General features: G+C 40.4%; 3 protein-coding genes across 4 annotated transcripts in view; 2 read left to right on the forward strand and 1 right to left on the reverse strand.

Moving 5' to 3' along the window:
* The window catches only part of LOC139561635 (butyrophilin subfamily 3 member A2-like), a 1,433,431-nt gene extending 1,428,143 nt beyond the window's left edge, over positions 1-5,288 (reverse strand). Inside the window, exons 1-2 of the mRNA XM_071378862.1 lie at positions 5,054-5,288; positions 2,802-3,044 (exon numbers count right to left, since the gene is read on the reverse strand). Coding sequence (XP_071234963.1) covers positions 2,802-3,044; positions 5,054-5,141 — 331 coding nt within the window. The 5' untranslated portion in view covers positions 5,142-5,288. The remainder of the gene's footprint in view (positions 1-2,801; positions 3,045-5,053) is intronic.
* LOC139561637 (low affinity immunoglobulin gamma Fc region receptor II-b-like) overlaps positions 1-20,601 on the forward strand; it is a 286,052-nt gene that overhangs the window by 209,057 nt on the left and 56,394 nt on the right. The gene's annotated exons all lie outside the window — the stretch shown is intronic.
* Positions 1-20,601, forward strand: part of LOC139561632 (Fc receptor-like protein 5) — a gene marked incomplete in the record, with an annotated part of 1,233,720 nt that overhangs the window by 152,438 nt on the left and 1,060,681 nt on the right.

The raw sequence follows: 20,601 nt of genomic DNA on the forward strand, positions 1-20,601 counted from the left end.
CAATTTATTTTTCAACCTCTTTTCCATTTTTTAATAAAAAATACCTTCTGGTCATTCAATGTGACGGATCCTCAATTATTTTTTTTTAGACCTTATAGCCAAAACTTTCCAAAACTTTCATCAGAAGACAGCCATCAGAAGCTAATTAGCTACTAGCTATCTAGCTATCTAGTCATTGTTATCCACTGCTAGCGGCCTTTACCCTTTGCACAGGCACCAGAAGTTTTTTTTAACCTGGATAATACCTGCCAGCCTCGGACTGTTTTTCTCCACTACAACGCCGGATTCCTGCCGTAAATCCTGGACCATTACTCAATTCAAACGTATTTTATAAAGCCCCTTGTACATCAGCTGATATCTCAAAGTGCTGTACAGAAACCCAGCCTAAAACCCCAAACAGCAAAAAAATGCAGGTGTAAAAGCATGTGATCATCACAGCTAGCTAGATGCCACCGAGTGACCTGAGTGACCTGAGTCAGGCGCATCTCCCGGCTAGCAAACTAAATTACTACAACTACAATACCTCTTTCACGGGAAAAATAAATAATCTGAGACGGAGCTCAGAACAACAGCCAAATTAGCCGCCATGTTGGGGTCAACAGAAACCAGAAAATACATGATAAATGTTTCCTTACCTTTGATGAACTCATCAGAATGCAGTCCTAGGAATCCCAGGTCCACAATAAATGCTTGACTTGTTCGTTAATGTCCGTTATTTATGTCAAATTAGCTACTTTGGTTCGCGCCTTCGGTAAACAATTCCAAAGTCACAAAGCGCCTCCACTATAACGTGATGAAATGTCCAAAAGTTCCGTAACAGTCAGTAGAAACATGTCAAACGATGTATTGAATCAATCTTTAGAATGTTGTTAACATGCATCTTGAATAACGTTCCAACCGGAGAATTAGATTGACTTCAGAAGAGCGGTAGAACGGACGTCCTCCTCATGTGAAGGAGCATGGTGAATGCGTGATCAGCCCGTGGAAGTGATTACTCATTCCTGTCTCCTTCGGCCCCCCTTCACATTAGATTCATCAGACAAAGTTCTATTGACTGTTGACATCTAGTGGAAGCCGTAGGAAGTGAAAACTCATCAATATCTCTCTGTGATTTCAATGAGAGCTTGGTTGAAAATTGGCACCCCCAGAAAAAATACAAACAGGAAGTGGAACTTCAGGTTTTTGCCTGCCATGCGAGTTCTGTTATACTCACAGACATAATTCAAACAGTTTTAGAAACTTCAGAGTGTTTTCTATCCAATATGAATAATAATATGCATATATTAGCAACTGGGAATGGGGAGCAGGCCGTTTAATATGGGCACCTCTGTGCACCTTTCATCCAAGCTACTCAATACTGCCCCTTCAGCCATCTTGACTGACGTCTTTAGATGTTGCTTCAATATATCCAAAATTTTCCTTCCTCATGATTACATCTATTTTGTGAAGTGCACCAGGCCCTCCTGCAGCAAAGCACCCCCACAACATGATGCTGCCACCCCCGTGCTTCACGATTGGGATAGTGTTCTTCGGCTTGCAAGCTTCCCTCTTTTTCCTCCAAGTATAACGATGGTCATTTTTTCTGTTTCATCAGACCAGAGGACATTTCTCCAAAAAGTATGACCTTTGTCCCCATGTGCAGTTGCAAACCGTAGTCTGGCTTTTTAATGGCGGTTTTTGAGCAGTGGCTTCTTCTCTGCTGAGCGGCCTTTCAGGTTATGTTGATATAGGACTCGTTTTACTGTGGACATAGATACTTTTGTACCTGTTTCCTCCAGCATCTTCACAAGGTCCTTTGCTGTTCTGTTTTTTTCCCCTTCATTTTTCGCACCAAAGTACGTTCATATCTAGGAGACAGAACGCGTCTCCTTCCTGAGCGGTATGACGGCTGCGTGGTCCCATGGTGTTTAAACTTGCGTACTATTGTTTGTACAGATGAACATGGTACCTTCAGGCGTTTGGAAATTGCTCCCAAGGATGAACCGGACTTGTGGAGGTCTACAATTTATTTTCTGAGGTCTTAAATTATTTATTTAGATTTTCCCATGATGTAAAGCAAAGAGGCACTGAGTTTGATAGTAGGCCTTGAAATACATCCACAGGTACACTTCCAATTGACTCGAATGATGGCAGTTAGCCTATTAGAAGCTTTTAAAGGCACAGTCAACTTAGTGTATGTAAACGTTTGACCCACTGGAATTGTGATACAGTGAATTATAAGTAAAATAATCTATCTGAAAACAATTGTTGGAAAAATTACTTGTGTCATGCACAAAGTAGATATCCTAACCGACTTGCCAAAACTATAGTTTGTTTAACAAGACATTTGTGGAGTGGTTGAAAAACGAGTTTTAATGACTCCAACCTAAGTGTATGTAAACTTCCGACTTCAACTGTATATATACCGTACTGTACATGAACACAGATTTAGTATTCTGTTTATGAATGTAAAATGTTCAGTATATTTCCATGGTTAGTTACAGCAAATACAGTGTTAGACATGTTACTACCATACATATTGAAGCAAAAGGTGTTTTACAGGTGTTTTACAGTATATGGCCAATATACTGATCATATGCATCGCCATTTACCACAAACCACTGAGGTGCTTTATTATAAACCGGTTATCAACCGGTAATGAGAGCAGTAAAAATACATGTTTTGCTATACCGTGGGATACAAAGGCTTCCAAGCCAATCAGCATTGAGGGTTGGAACCACCCAGTTTATAGGTTTTAGCACCACTTAACAGTGTAACTAAGGACCAAATAATCTGAATGCCAAGGTTTCTCATATTCTCACCTGTCACAGTCATCCAGCTCTCTGGTGATTCTCCTTCAGAGTTGGTACACTTGTAGAGTCCTTCATCTGACTTGGATACTGCAGGGATGGTCATCTCTCCTGTAGTCTCATTCCTGATGAGGGATCCATCTTTGTAGAAATCAGCTGTGAGGTTAGAGGGAGTTCCCTGATATCTGCAGCGCAGAGTCACAGAATCTCCCCCATTCACAGGAAGGGCAGGGCTCACCAGGATCACAGCTCCAGCTGTATATAATATATAAACATCATATATAAACAGGTCTCTCCAGGATCACAGTACCAGCTGTATATAATATATAAACAGGTCTCTCCAGGATCACAGCTCCAGCTGTATATAATATATAAACATCATATATAAACAGGTCTCTCCAGGATCACAGCTCCAGCTGTATATAATATATAAACATCATATATAAACAGGTCTCCCCAGGATCACAGCACCAGCTGTATATAATATATAAACATCATATATAAACAGGTCTCTCCAGGATCACAGCTCCAGCTGTATATAATATATAAACATCATATATATACAGGCCTCTCCAGGATCACAGCTCCAGCTGTATATAATATATAAACATCATATATAAACAGGTCTCTCCAGGATCACAGCTCCAGCTGTATATAATATATAAACAGGTCTCTCCAGGATCACAGCTCCAGCTGTATATAATATATAAACAGGTCTCTCCAGGATCACAGCTCCAGCTGTATATAATATATAAACAGGTCTCTCCGGGATCACAGCTCCAGCTGTATATAATATATAAACAGGTCTCCCCAGGATCACAGCTCCAGCTGTATATAATATATAAACATCATATATTAACAGGGCTCTCCAGGATCACAGCTCCACCTGTATATAATATATAAACAGGTCTCTCCAGGATCACAGCTCCATCTGTATATAATATATAAACATCATATATAAACAGGTCTCTACAGGATCACAGCTCCAGCTGTATATAATATATAACATCATATATAAACAGGTCTCTCCAGGATCACAGCTCCATCTGTATATAATATATAAACATCATATATTAACAGGTCTCTACAGGATCACAGCTCCAGCTGTATATAATATATAACATCATATATAAACAGGGCTCTCCAGGATCACAGCTCCAGCTGTATATAATATATAAACAGGTCTCTCCAGGATCACAGCTCCAGCTGTATATAATATATAAACAGGTCTCTCCGGGATCACAGCTCCAGCTGTATATAATATATAAACAGGTCTCCCCAGGATCACAGCTCCATCTGTATATAATATATAAACATAATTTATTAACAGGTCTCTCCAGGATCACAGCACCAGCTGTATATAATATATTAACAGGTCTCTCCAGGATCACAGCACCATCTGTATATAATATATAAACATCATATATAAACAGGTCTCTCCAGGATCAAAGCACCAGCTGTATATAATATATAAACATCATATATAAACAGGTCTCTCCAGGATCACAGCTCCAGCTGTATATAATATATAAACATCATATATAAACAGGTCTCTCCAGGATCACAGCTCCAGCTGTATATAATATATAAACAGGTCTCTCCAGGATCACAGCTCCAGCTGTATATAATATATAAACATCATATATAAACAGGTCTCTCCAGGATCACAGCTCCAGCTGTATATAATATATAAACAGGTCTCTCCAGGATCACAGCTCCAGCTGTATATAATATATAAACAGGTCTCTCCAGGATCACAGCTCCATCTGTATATAATATATAAACATCATATATAAACAGGTCTCTCCAGGATCACAGCTCCAGCTGTATATAATATATAAACATCATATATAAACAGGTCTCTCCAGGATCACAGCTCCATCTGTATATAATATATAAACATCATACATAAACAGGTCTCTCCAGGATCACAGCTCCATCTGTATATAATATATAAACATCATATATAAACAGGTCTCTCCAGGATCACAGCTCCAGCTGTATATAATATATTAACATCATATATAAACAGGTCTCTCCAGGATCACAGCTCCATCTGTATATAATATATAAACATCATATATAAACAGGTCTCTCCAGGATCACAGCTCCAGCTGTATATAATATATAAACAGGTCTCTCCAGGATCACAGCTCCAGCTGTATATAATATATAAACATCATATATAAACATAACATCAGCTATCTGAAACCAGATGAACCACTAAACACTATAATGTTAGTAGATGGTGTTTGTGGACATACCTTGTACTGTGATGTTGACAGCATTGCTGTGTTCTCCAGACCCAGACTCACACCAGTACACTCCACTGTCTGATAGTATTAGTGACATGATGCATGAAGACCCTTGTTGTTTTCCCCAGTCAGTATTACACTCTGAAAGGATTCCTCTCTCTGCGTTCCTCACCACTCTCCATCCAGTAGAGTTCCCCTGAACCTCACAGCTCAGAGAGACAGACTCTAATTTAAAAAACTGAGATCTGTCAGGACTGATGATTTGAGAGGCTGGAGGAGAGAGACCTGAGAGACCTGAGACAGAGAGAGAGAGAGAGAGTGAGAGTCAGAGTCAGAGTCAGAGTGAGAGTGAGAGTGAGAGAGAGAGAGAGAGAGAGAGGGAGAGAGAGAGAGAGAGAGAGAGAGAGAGAGAGAGAGAGAGAGAGAGAGAGAGAGAGAGAGAGAGAGAGAGAGAGAGAGAGAGAGAGTGGGAAAGAGTGAGATTAATAAAGGGATAGATGTCTCTTCTCTGTTCTGCCACCATCTCTATTCTCTTTCACCTGAACGAGCGTGTAGTGATCACAAAGCCACATTGCTGTTTCCACGTGTTGTCGAGCTCATTCTAAACCCCGCCCCCGTTACTGTCCAACTCTCCTTTTCCATTGTACGGAACGGCCGTCAATCAAACAAGATGGGGCCATGCCCACATGATTTGACAGTTGGTCGCAGCCGCGCCGTGTGAGTTATGTACTTCATGATGGGTATGTTGGTGAGAAAAACGCAAGCACCTACTTGATAGTTAAAAGTAACATAGCAGCACACACACAACCACTGACTTCTCTGTTATTGAACTATTTTGAGCCGTTTTTGGACCATTCCTTAGGTCCTGACCGCCTATCCCCAACTCGCCGAGCGACGAGAACCAAGGACACCCTCTCTAACTGCCTTTGACGTCACAGGATCCATTCCAACACGGAAACGTAATGTGGGCTCGTCGTTAGTCGTTAGTGAAACCTGCAGTCGTTATTGTTGTGATGGCCCGATCTCTCATCTACTTTATCCACTGTAACCGTTAAAAACACGTCGATCTGCAGAAGATCAACAAACGAAGCCCTGTCGGTAACCCAAATTGATGACCGCTGTAGAAGTTTACAGACAGTTCGACCTCTGTTCTTGTAGCAAGCAAGTTTCTTCCTTAAGGGACATGTATGACGAGTGTGAATCTTAGAAACAAATTACTACAAATTATTAGTTTGCAGCTAGAAATTACATAATTAGGATTAGAATATCGACAACCGCCAAAACATCTATCCTAAGAACAATGGACGCCTGACGTATCCATCCTGAGCTGCTGATAGAGCCACAATCATGAAAGACATTGTGACTTCTAGGGAAGTAACCAGAGACTCTCTGATGAACTGACGATTCCAACAGAGAAGACAACAACAACATAAAATTATTCCCGAATGTGCAAAGGATTAGCGACTCCTTTTTTGTCTTTCCCTCCATTCTCAGTTCTCACCCACTTCCCTTTGTCCACCAAGCCGTCATATCGGTTTAGCCCACTAGGGAGCCTCCCCTATCATTTCCTTGTACCCATATGTACTGTTTGTTTGTTTGTGTATTTCTGTGATTATTTAGTTAGTAAGTAAATAACTGATTAATCACGTAATAATAATTACAGAGAATTGATTTGATGAAATAACAGTCTTCACCTTTAATGATACTAAAGACACGACAACTGATATACGTTTCTCATATACCATGGCTTCCAGCCAATTAGCTTTCAGGGCTGGAACCACCCAGTTTATAATGCAGGTTTCAGCACCACTTAACAGTGTAAAGAAGGACCACCCAGTTTATAATGCAGGTTTCAGCACCACTTAACAGTGTAAAGAACCACCCAGTTTATAATGCAGGTTTCAGCACCACTTAACAGTGTAAAGAAGAACCACCCAGTTTATAATGCAGGTTTCAGCACCACTTAACAGTGTAAAGAAGAACCACCCAGTTTATAATGCAGGTTTCAGCACCACTTAACAGTGTAAAGAAGAACCACCCAGTTTATAATGCAGGTTTCAGCACCACTTAACAGTGTAAAGAAGAACCACCCAGTTTATAATGCAGGTTTCAGCACCACTTAACAGTGTAAAGAAGGACCACCCAGTTTATAATGCAGGTTTCAGCACCACTTAACAGTGTAAAGAAGAACCACCCAGTTTATAATGCAGGTTTCAGCACCACTTAACAGTGTAAAGAAGATCCACCCAGTTTATAATGCAGGTTTCAGCACCACTTAACAGTGTAAAGAAGATCCACCCAGTTTATAATGCAGGTTTCAGCACCACTTAACAGTGTAAAGAAGAACCACCCAGTTTATAATGCAGGTTTCAGCACCACTTAACAGTGTAAAGAAGAACCACCCAGTTTATAATGCAGGATTCAGCACCACTTAACAGTGTAAAGAAGAACCAACCAGTTTATAATGCAGGTTTCAGCACCACTTAACAGTGTAAAGAAGGACCACCCAGTTTATAATGCAGGTTTCAGCACCACTTAACAGTGTAAAGAAGAACCACCCAGTTTATAATGCAGGTTTCAGCACCACTTAACAGTGTAAAGAAGAACCACCCAGTTTATAATGCAGGTTTCAGCACCACTTAACAGTGTAAAGAAGAACCACCCAGTTTATAATGCAGGTTTCAGCACCACTTAACAGTGTAAAGAAGAACAAACCAGTTTATAATGCAGGTTTCAGCACCACTTAACAGTGTAAAGAAGAACCACCAAGTTTATAATGCAGGTTTCAGCACCACTTAACAGTGTAAAAAAGGACCACCCAGTTTATAATGCAGGTTTCAGCACCACTTAACAGTGTAAAGAAGAACCACCCAGTTTATAATGCAGGTTTCAGCCCCACTTAACAGTGTAAAGAAGAACCACCCAGTTTATAATGCAGGTTTCAGCACCACTTAACAGTGTAAAGAAGAACCACCCAGTTTATAATGCAGGTTTCAGCACCACTTAACAGTGTAAAGAAGAACCACCCAGTTTATAATGCAGGTTTCAGCACCACTTAACAGTGTAAAGAAGAACCACCCAGTTTATAATGCAGGTTTCAGCACCACTTAACAGTGTAAAGAAGAACCACCCAGTTATAATGCAGGTTTCAGCATCACTTAACAGTGTAAAGAAGAACCACCCAGTTTATAATGCAGGTTTCAGCACCACTTAACAGTGTAAAGAAGGACCACCCAGTTTATAATGCAGGTTTCAGCACCACTTAACAGTGTAAAGAACCACCCAGTTTATAATGCAGGTTTCAGCACCACTTAACAGTGTAAAGAAGAACCACCCAGTTTATAATGCAGGTTTCAGCACCACTTAACAGTGTTATGAAGAACCACCCAGTTTATTATGCAGGTTTCAGCACCACTTAACAGTGTAAAGAAGAACCACCCAGTTTATAATGCAGGTTTCAGCACCACTTAACAGTGTAAAGAAGAACCACCCAGTTTATAATGCAGGTTTCAGCACCACTTAACAGTGTAAAGAAGAACCACCCAGTTTATAATGCAGGTTTTAGCACCACTTAACAGTGTAAAGAAGAACCACCCAGTTTATAATGCAGGTTTCAGCACCACTTAACAGTGTAAAGAAGAACCACCCAGTTTATAATGCAGGTTTTAGCACCACTTAACAGTGTAAAGAAGAACCACCCAGTTTATAATGCAGGTTTCAGCACCACTTAACAGTGTAAAGAAGGACCACCCAGTTTATAATGCAGGTTTCAGCACCACTTAATAGTGTAAAGAAGAACCACCCAGTTTATAATGCAGGTTTCAGCACCACTTAACAGTGTAAAGAAGGACCACCCAGTTTATAATGCAGGTTTCAGCACCACTTAACAGTGTAAAGAAGAACCACCCAGTTTATAATGCAGGTTTCAGCACCACTTAACAGTGTAAAGAAGGACCACCCAGTTTATAATGCAGGTTTCAGCACCACTTAACAGTGTAAAGAAGAACCACCCAGTTTATAATGCAGGTTTCAGCACCACTTAACGGTGTAAAGAAGGACCACCCAGTTTATAATGCAGGATTCAGCACCACTTAACAGTGTAAAGAAGAACCACCCAGTTTATAATGCAGGTTTCAGCACCACTTAACAGTGTAAAGAAGGACCACCCAGTTTATAATGCAGGTTTCAGCACCACTTAACAGTGTAAAGAAGAACCACCCAGTTTATAATGCAGGTTTCAGCCCCACTTAACAGTGTAAAGAAGAACCACCCAGTTTATAATGCAGGTTTCAGCACCACTTAACAGTGTAAAGAAGAACCACCCAGTTTATAATGCAGGTTTCAGCACCACTTAACAGTGTAAAGAAGAACCACCCAGTTTTTAATGCAGGTTTCAGCACCACTTAACAGTGTAAAGAAGAACCACCCAGTTTATAATGCAGGTTTCAGCACCACTTAACAGTGTAAAGAAGAACCACCCAGTTTATAATGCAGGTTTCAGCATCACTTAACAGTGTAAAGAAGAACCACCCAGTTTATAATGCAGGTTTCAGCACCACTTAACAGTGTAAAGAAGGACCACCCAGTTTATAATGCAGGTTTCAGCACCACTTAACAGTGTAAAGAAGGACCACCCAGTTTATAATGCAGGTTTCAGCACCACTTAACAGTGTAAAGAACCACCCAGTTTATAATGCAGGTTTCAGCACCACTTAACAGTGTTATGAAGAACCACCCAGTTTATAATGCAGGTTTCAGCACCACTTAACAGTGTAAAGAAGAACCACCCAGTTTATAATGCAGGTTTCAGCACCACTTAACAGTGTAAAGAAGAACCACCCAGTTTATAATGCAGGTTTCAGCACCACTTAACAGTGTAAAGAAGAACCACCCAGTTTATAATGCAGGTTTTAGCACCACTTAACAGTGTAAAGAAGAACCACCCAGTTTATAATGCAGGTTTCAGCACCACTTAACAGTGTAAAGAAGAACCACCCAGTTTATAATGCAGGTTTTAGCACCACTTAACAGTGTAAAGAAGAACCACCCAGTTTATAATGCAGGTTTTAGCACCACTTAACAGTGTAAAGAAGGACCACCCAGTTTATAATGCAGGTTTCAGCACCACTTAACAGTGTAAAGAAGAACCACCCAGTTTATAATGCAGGTTTCAGCACCACTTAACAGTGTTATGAAGAACCACCCAGTTTATAATGCAGGTTTCAGCACCACTTAACAGTGTAAAGAAGAACCACCCAGTTTATAATGCAGGTTTCAGCACCACTTAACAGTGTAAAGAAGAACCACCCAGTTTATAATGCAGGTTTCAGCACCACTTAACAGTGTAAAGAAGAACCACCCAGTTTATAATGCAGGTTTTAGCACCACTTAACAGTGTAAAGAAGAACCACCCAGTTTATAATGCAGGTTTCAGCACCACTTAACAGTGTAAAGAAGAACCACCCAGTTTATAATGCAGGTTTTAGCACCACTTAACAGTGTAAAGAAGAACCACCCAGTTTATAATGCAGGTTTTAGCACCACTTAACAGTGTAAAGAAGGACCACCCAGTTTTTAATGCAGGTTTCAGCACCACTTAACAGTGTAAAGAAGAACCACCCAGTTTATAATGCAGGTTTCAGCACCACTTAACAGTGTAAAGAAGAACCACCCAGTTTATAATGCAGGTTTCAGCATCACTTAACAGTGTAAAGAAGAACCACCCAGTTTATAATGCAGGTTTCAGCACCACTTAACAGTGTAAAGAAGGACCACCCAGTTTATAATGCAGGTTTCAGCACCACTTAACAGTGTAAAGAAGGACCACCCAGTTTATAATGCAGGTTTCAGCACCACTTAACAGTGTAAAGAACCACCCAGTTTATAATGCAGGTTTCAGCACCACTTAACAGTGTTATGAAGAACCACCCAGTTTATAATGCAGGTTTCAGCACCACTTAACAGTGTAAAGAAGAACCACCCAGTTTATAATGCAGGTTTCAGCACCACTTAACAGTGTAAAGAAGAACCACCCAGTTTATAATGCAGGTTTCAGCACCACTTAACAGTGTAAAGAAGAACCACCCAGTTTATAATGCAGGTTTTAGCACCACTTAACAGTGTAAAGAAGAACCACCCAGTTTATAATGCAGGTTTCAGCACCACTTAACAGTGTAAAGAAGAACCACCCAGTTTATAATGCAGGTTTTAGCACCACTTAACAGTGTAAAGAAGAACCACCCAGTTTATAATGCAGGTTTTAGCACCACTTAACAGTGTAAAGAAGGACCACCCAGTTTATAATGCAGGTTTCAGCACCACTTAACAGTGTAAAGAAGAACCACCCAGTTTATAATGCAGGTTTCAGCACCACTTAACAGTGTTATGAAGAACCACCCAGTTTATAATGCAGGTTTCAGCACCACTTAACAGTGTAAAGAAGAACCACCCAGTTTATAATGCAGGTTTCAGCACCACTTAACAGTGTAAAGAAGAACCACCCAGTTTATAATGCAGGTTTCAGCACCACTTAACAGTGTAAAGAAGAACCACCCAGTTTATAATGCAGGTTTTAGCACCACTTAACAGTGTAAAGAAGAACCACCCAGTTTATAATGCAGGTTTCAGCACCACTTAACAGTGTAAAGAAGAACCACCCAGTTTATAATGCAGGTTTTAGCACCACTTAACAGTGTAAAGAAGAACCACCCAGTTTATAATGCAGGTTTTAGCACCACTTAACAGTGTAAAGAAGGACCACCCAGTTTATAATGCAGGTTTCAGCACCACTTAACAGTGTAAAGAACCACCCAGTTTATAATGCAGGTTTCAGCACCACTTAACAGTGTAAAGAAGGACCACCCAGTTTATAATGCAGGTTTCAGCACCACTTAACAGTGTAAAGAAGAACCACCCAGTTTATAATGCAGGTTTCAGCACCACTTACCAGTGTAAAGAAGGACCACCCAGTTTATAATGCAGGTTTCAGCACCACTTAACAGTGTAAAGAAGAACCACCCAGCTTATAATGCAGGTTTCAGCACCACTTAACAGTGTAAAGAAGAACCACCCAGTTTATAATGCAGGTTTCAGCACCTCTTAACAGTGTAAAGAAGAACCACCCAGTTTATAATGCAGGTTTCAGCACCACTTAACAGTGTAAAGAAGGACCACCCAGTTTATAATGCAGGTTTCAGCACCACTTAACAGTGTTATGAAGAACCACCCAGTTTATAATGCAGGTTTCAGCACCACTTAACAGTGTAAAGAAGAACCACCCAGTTTATAATGCAGGTTTCAGCACCACTTAACAGTGTAAAGAAAGACCACCCAGTTTATAATGCAGGTTTCAGCACCACTTAACAGTGTAAAGAAAGACCACCCAGTTTATAATGCAGGTTTCAGCACCACTTAACAGTGTTATGAAGAACCACCCAGTTTATAATGCAGGTTTCCGCACCACTTAACAGTGTAAAGAAGAACCACCCAGTTTATAATGCAGGTTTCAGCACCACTTAACAGTGTAAAGAAGGACCACCCAGTTTATAATGCAGGTTTCAGCACCACTTAACAGTGTAAAGAAGAACCACCCAGTTTATAATGCAGGTTTCAGCACCACTTAACAGTGTAAAGAAGAACCACCCAGTTTATAATGCAGGTTTCAGCACCACTTAACAGTGTAAAGAAGAACCACCCAGTTTATAATGCAGGTTTCAGCACCACTTAACAGTGTAAAGAAGAACCACCCAGTTTATAATGCAGGTTTCAGCACCACTTAACAGTGTTATGAAGAACCACCCAGTTTATAATGCAGGTTTCAGCACCACTTAACAGTGTAAAGAAGAACCACCCAGCTTATAATGCAGGTTTCAGCACCACTTAACAGTGTAAAGAAGAACCACCCAGCTTATAATGCAGGTTTCAGCACCACTTAACAGTGTAAAGAAGAACCACCCAGTTATAATGCAGGTTTCAGCACCACTTAACAGTGTAAAGAAGAACCACCCAGTTTATAATGCAGGTTTCAGCACCACTTAACAGTGTTATGAAGAACCACCCAGTTTATAATGCAGGTTTCAGCACCACTTAACAGTGTAAAGAAGAACCACCCAGTTTATAATGCAGGTTTCAGCACCACTTAACAGTGTAAAGAAGAACCACCCAGTTTATAATGCAGGTTTTAACACCACTTAACAGTGTAAAGAAGAACCACCCAGTTTATAATGCAGGTTTCAGCACCACTTAACAGTGTAAATAAGAACCACCCAGTTTATAATGCAGGTTTCAGCACCACTTAACAGTGTAAAGAAGAACCACCCAGTTTATAATGCAGGTTTTAACACCACTTAACAGTGTAAAGAAGAACCACCCAGTTTATAATGCAGGTTTCAGCACCACTTAACAGTGTTATGAAGAAACACCCAGTTTATAATGCAGGTTTCAGCACCACTTAACAGTGTAAAGAAGAACCACCCAGTTTATAATGCAGGTTTCAGCACCACTTAACAGTGTAAAGAAGAACCACCCAGCTTATAATGCAGGTTTCAGCACCACTTAACAGTGTAAAGAAGAACCACCCAGTTTATAATGCAGGTTTCAGCACCACTTAACAGTGTAAAGAAGAACCACCCAGTTTATAATGCAGGTTTCAGCACCACTTAACAGTGTAAAGAAGAACCACCCAGCTTATAATGCAGGTTTCAGCACCACTTAACAGTGTAAAGAAGAACCACCCAGTTTATAATGCAGGTTTCAGTACCACTTAACAGTGTAAAGAAGAACCACCCAGTTTATAATGCAGGTTTCAGCACCACTTAACAGTGTAAAGAAGAACCACCCAGTTTATAATGCAGGTTTCAGCACCACTTAACAGTGTAAAGAAAAACCACCCAGTTTATAATGCAGGTTTCAGCACCACTTAACAGTGTAAAGAAGAACCACCCAGTTTATAATGCAGGTTTCAGCACCACTTAACAGTGTAAAGAAGAACCACCCAGTTTATAATGCAGGTTTCAGCACCACTTAACAGTGTAAAGAAGAACCACCCAGTTTATAATGCAGGTTTCAGCACCACTTAACAGTGTAAAGAACCACCCAGTTTATAATGCAGGTTTCAGCACCACTTAACAGTGTAAAGAAGAACCACCCAGTTTATAATGCAGGATTCAGCACCACTTAACAGTGTAAAGAAGAACCACCCAGTTTATAACGCAGGTTTCAGCACCACTTAACAGTGTAAAGAAGAACCACCCAGTTTATAATGCAGGTTTCAGCACCACTTAACAGTGTAAAGAAGAACCACCCAGTTTATAATGCAGGTTTCAGCACCACTTAACAGTGTAAAGAAGAACCACACAGTTTATAATGCAGGTTTCAGCACCACTTAACAGTGTAAAGAAGAACCACCCAGTTTATAACGCAGGTTTCAGCACCACTTAACAGTGTAAAGAAGAACCACCCAGTTTATAATGCAGGTTTCAGCACCACTTAACAGTGTAAAGAAGAACCAGATAATCTGAATGTCAAGGTTTCTCATATTCTCACCTGTCACAGTCATCCAGCTCTCTGGTGATTCTCCTTCAGAGTTGTTACACTTGTAGAGTCCTTCATCTGACTTGGATACTGCAGGGATGGTCATCTCTCCTGTAGTCTCAGTCCTGATGAGGGATCCATCTTTGTAGAAATCAGCTGTGAGGTTAGAGGGAGTTCCCTGATATCTGCAGCGCAGAGTCACAGAATCTCCCCCAGTCACAGGAAGGGCAGGGCTCTCCAGGATCACAGCTCCAGCTGTATATAATATATAAACATCATACATAAACAGGTCTCTCCAGGATCACAGCTCCAGCTGTATATAATATATAAACATCATATATAAACAGGGCTCTCCAGGATCACAGCTCCAGCTGTATATAATATATAAACATTATATAAAAACAGGTCTCTCCAGGATCACAGCTCCAGCTGTATATAATATATAAACATTATATAAAAACAGGTCTCTCCAGGATCACAGCTCCAGCTGTATATAATATATAAACATTATATATAAACAGGACTCTCCAGGATCACAGCTCCATCTGTATATAATATATAAACATCATATATAAACAGGTCTCTCCAGGATCACAGCTCCAGCTGTATATAATATATAAACATCATATATAAACAGGTCTCTCCAGGATCACAGCTCCAGCTGTATACAATATATAAACAGGTCTCTCCAGGATCACAGCTCCAGCTGTATATAATATATAAACATCATATATAAACAGGTCTCTCCAGGATCACAGCTCCAGCTGTATATAATATATAAACAGGTCTCTCCAGGATCACAGCTCCAGCTGTATATAATATATAAACAGGTCTCTCCAGGATCACAGCTCCATCTGTATATAATATATAAACATCATATATAAACAGGTCTCTCCAGGATCACAGCTCCAGCTGTATATAATATATAAACAGGTCTCTCCAGGATCACAGCTCCAGCTGTATATAATATATAGACATCATATATAAACAGGTCTCTCCAGGATCACAGCTCCAGCTGTATATAATATATAAACATCATATATAAACAGGTCTCTCCAGGATCACAGCACCAGCTGTATATAATATATAAACAGGTCTCTCCAGGATCACAGCTCCATCTGTATATAATATATAAACAGGCCTCTCCAGGATCACAGCTCCAGCTGTATATAATATATAAACAGGTCTCTCCAGGATCACAGCTCCATCTGTATATAATATATAAACATCATATATAAACAGGTGTCTCCAGGATCACAGCTCCAGCTGTATATAATATATAAACAGGTCTCTCCAGGATCACAGCTCCAGCTGTATATAATATATAAACATCATATATAAACAGGTCTCTCCAAGATCACAGCTCCAGCTGTATATAATATATAAACATCATATATAAACAGGTGTCTCCAGGATCACAGCTCCAGCTGTATATAATATATAAACAGGTCTCTCCAGGATCACAGCTCCAGCTGTATATAATATATAAACATCATATATAAACAGGTCTCTCCAAGATCACAGCTCCAGCTGTATATAATATATAAACAGGTCTCTCCAGGATCACAGCTCCATCTGTATATAATATATAAACATCATATATAAACAGGTCTCTCCAGGATCACAGCTCCAGCTGTATATAATATATAAACATCATATATAAACAGGTCTCTCCAGGATCACAGCTCCATCTGTATATAATATATAAACAGGTCTCTCCAGGATCACAGCTCCAGCTGTATATAATATATAAACAGGTCTCTCCAGGATCACAGCTCCATCTGTATATAATATATAAACATCATATATAAACAGGTCTCTCCAGGATCACAGCTCCAGCTGTATATAATATATAAACAGGTCTCTCCAGGATCACAGCTCCATCTGTATATAATATATAAACATCATATATAAACAGGTCTCTCCAGGATCACAGCTCCATCTGTATATAATATATAAACATCATATATAAACAGGTCTCTCCAGGATCACAGCTCCAGCTGTATATAATATATAAACAGGTCTCTCCAGGATCACAGCTCCAGCTGTATATAATATATAAACATCATATATAAACAGGTCTCTCCAGGATCACAGCTCCATCTGTATATAATATATATACATCATATATAAACAGGTCTCTCCAGGATCACAGCTCCAGCTGTATATAATATATAAACATCATATATAAACAGGTCTCTCCAGGATCACAGCTCCAGCTGTAAATAATATATAAACAGGTCTCTCCAGGATCACAGCTCCAGCTGTATATAATATATAAACAGGTCTCTCCAGGATCACAGCTCCAGCTGTATATAATATATAAACATCATATATAAACAGGTCTCTCCAGGATCACAGCTCCAGCTGTATATAATATATAAACAGGTCTCTCCAGGATCACAGCTCCAGCTGTATATAATATATAAACAGGTCTCTCCAGGATCACAGCTCCATCTGTATATAATATATAAACATCATATATAAACAGGTCTCTCCAGGATCACAGCTCCAGCTGTATATAATATATAAACATCATATATAAACAGGTCTCTCCAGGATCACAGCTCCAGCTGTATATAATATATAAACATCATATATAAACAGGTCTCTCCAGGATCACAGCTCCAGCTGTATATAATATATAAACATCATATATAAACATAACATCAGCTATCTGAAACCAGATGAACCACTAAACACTATAATGTTAGTAGATGGTGTTTGTGGACATACCTTGTACTGTGATGTTGACAGCATTGCTGTGTTCTCCAGACCCAGACTCACACCAGTACACTCCACTGTCTGATAGTATTAGTGACATGATGCATGAAGACCCTTGTTGTTTTCCCCAGTCAGTATTACACTCTGAAAGGATTCCTCTCTCTGCGTTCCTCACCACTCTCCATCCAGTAGAGTTCCCCTGAACCTCACAGCTCAGAGAGACAGACTCTAATTTAAAAAACTGAGATCTGTCAGGACTGATGCTTTGAGAGGCTGGAGTGGAGAGACCTGAGAGAGAGAAAGAGAGACAGAGAGAGAGAGAGAGAGAGAGACAGACAAACAGAGTGAGAGAGAGCAGGGAGAGAGAGAGATAGAGGTAGAGAGAAATAGAGAAAGGGAGAGAGAAACAGTTGCATTGTTTAAAGTAAATTATAAAATATTAAGCCCTTAAGAGTGATGAAGCCTGTGGGCCAGACAGCATTGGCGTGAGACAGGAATGCAGCTTAAGCCCCACCCTCTTCAACATATATATATACACGAATTGGCGTGGACACTACAACAGTCTGCAGCACCCGGCCTAAATCTGTTTGCTGATGATCTGGTGCTTCTGTCACCAACCAGTGAGGGCCTACAGCAGCATCTAGATCTTCTGCACAGATTCTGCCTGGGCCCTGACAGTGAATCTCAGTAAGACAAAAATAATGCCAGGAATCAGTTGTAACCCATTGCCCTTTATGGTTGTGAGGTCTGGGATCTGCTCACCAACCAAGAATTCAGAAAATTGGACAAACACAAATCTGACTCATGCGGAATTCTGCAAAAAAAAAAAAAAAAAATGTAGAGACACATATTTCTTTCAGATTACAGACCCACAAAGAATTTGGAAACAAATCCGATTTTGATAAACTCCCATGTCAACTGGGTGAAATACCACAGTGTGGCATCACAGGAGCAAGATTTGTGACCTGTTGCCACAAGAAAAGGCAAACCAGTAAAGAACAAATACCATTGTAAATATTACCCATATTTATGTTTATTTATTTTCCCTTTTGTACTTTAATCATTTGCACGTCGTTACAAAACTGTATATAAACATAATACTACTTACATAATACTAACTTCTGGGCCACTTCCTGACTGATGGCAGCCCATTCTTGCATAATCAATGCTTGCAGTTTGTCAGAATTTGTGGGTTTTTGTTTGTCCACCCGCCTCTTGAGGATTGACCACAAGTTCTCAATGGGATTAAGGTCTGGGTAGTTTCCTGGCCATGGACCCAAAATATCAAAGTTTTATTCCCCGAGCCACTTTTGCCTTATGGCAAGGTGCTCCATTATGCTGGAAAAGGCATTGTTCGTCACCAAACTGTTCCTGGATGGTTGGGAGAAGTGGCTCTCGGAGGATGTGTTGGTACCATTCTTTTTTCATGGCTGTGTTCTTAGGCAAAATTGTGAGTGAGACCACTCCCTTGGCTGAGAAGCAACCCCACACATGAATGGTCTCAGGATGCTTTACTGTTGGCATGACACAGGACTGATGGTAGCGCTCACCTTGTCTTCTCCGGACAAGCTTTTTTGTCCCTGATGTTTTTCCTGGAGAGAAGTGGCTTCTTTGCTGCCCTTCTTGACACCAGGCCATCCTCCGAAAGTCTTCGCCTCACTGTGCGTGCAGATGCACTCACACCTGCCTGCTGCCATTCCTGAGCAAGCTCTGTACTGGTGGTGCCATGATCCCGCATCTGAATCAACTTTAGGAGACGGTCCTGGCGCTTGCTGGATTTTCTTAGGCGCCCTGAAGCCTTCTTCACAAAATTGGACCGCTCTCCTTGAAGTTCTTGATGATCCGATAAATGGTTGATTTAGGTGTAATCTTACTGGCAGCAATATTAAGCCCTGTGAAGTCCTTTTTGTGCAAAGCAATGATGACGGCACGTGTTTCCTTGTAGGTAACCATGGTTGACAGAGGAAGAACAATGATTCCAATGCCCCACCCTCCTTTTGAAGCTTCCAGTCTGTTATTCGAACTCAATCAGCATGACAGAGTGATCTCCAGCCTTGTCCTCATCAACACTCACACCTGTGTTAACGAGATAATCACTGACATGATGTCAGCTGGTCCTTTTGTGGCAGGGCTGAAATGCAGTGGACATGTTTTTGGGGGATTCAGTTCATTTGCATGGCAAAGAGGGACTTTGCAGTTAATTGCAATTTATCTGATCACTCTTCATAACATTCTGGAGTATATGCAAATTGCCATCATACAAACTGAGGCAGCAGACTTTGTGAAAATTAATATTTGTATTATATTAATATTAAAACTTTTGGCCACGACTGTAATGTTTACGGTTCATTTTATTGTTTATTTCACTTTTTTTATCTACTTAATTTGCTTTGGTTGTTGTTATGTAATGTTTTAACATATGTTTCCCATGCCAATAAAGCCCCTTGAATTGAATTGAATCTTTAACCTACTGATGAGGACACTTTCCTGAGATCTGGAGCCAAGGCTTTATCTCAGATAAAAACAATTATGATGTTTGACCCTGTAATTATAGAGACATCTCTGTTAGTATTAACTTAGGAAAGGTTTTCTGTAACGTAATGAATGAGACATCTCTGTTCGTAGTAACTGTCATGACGTTGACCTGTTGGGGGAAGTTTATGACCACCCATAAATACCTTTCCCTCTTTTCCCCCGGGAAGAAATGGCAGCAGTTTTACGGGCGCCCAACAAATTATGTTTCTTTCACGTCTTATTTTGTACATAATGTTTCTGCTACGGCAAAAAAGAGCTTCTGGATATCAGGTTAGCCACTCACCTCGGACTCACCTTGCAAACTATTACAAAGTGAAGCACAGCTGCAAGCTGCCCAGTGACATGAGCCTACCAGATGAGCTAAATCACTTCTATGCTCACTTCGAGGCAAGCAACACTGAGGCATGCATGAGAGCATCAGCTGTTCCGGATGACTGTGTGATCATGCTCTCTGTAGCCGACGTGAGTAAGACCTTTAAACAGGTCAACATTCCCTGATTGAGTCTGTAATACCAACATGTTTCAAGCAGACCACCATAGTCCCTGTGCCCAAGAACACAAAGGCAACCTTCCTAAATGACTACAGACCCGTAGCCCTCACGTCCGTAGCCATGAAGTGCTTTGAAAGGTTGATAATGGCTCACATCAACACCATTATCCCAGAAACCCTAGACCCACTCCAATTTGCATACCGCCGAAACAGATCCACAGATGATGCAATCTATATTGCACTCCACACTGCCTTATCCCACCTGAACAAAAGTAAC

The sequence above is a fragment of the Salvelinus alpinus genome, chromosome 31, assembly GCF_045679555.1.
Source record: "Salvelinus alpinus chromosome 31, SLU_Salpinus.1, whole genome shotgun sequence".
Taxonomy (NCBI): Eukaryota; Metazoa; Chordata; class Actinopteri; order Salmoniformes; family Salmonidae; genus Salvelinus; species Salvelinus alpinus.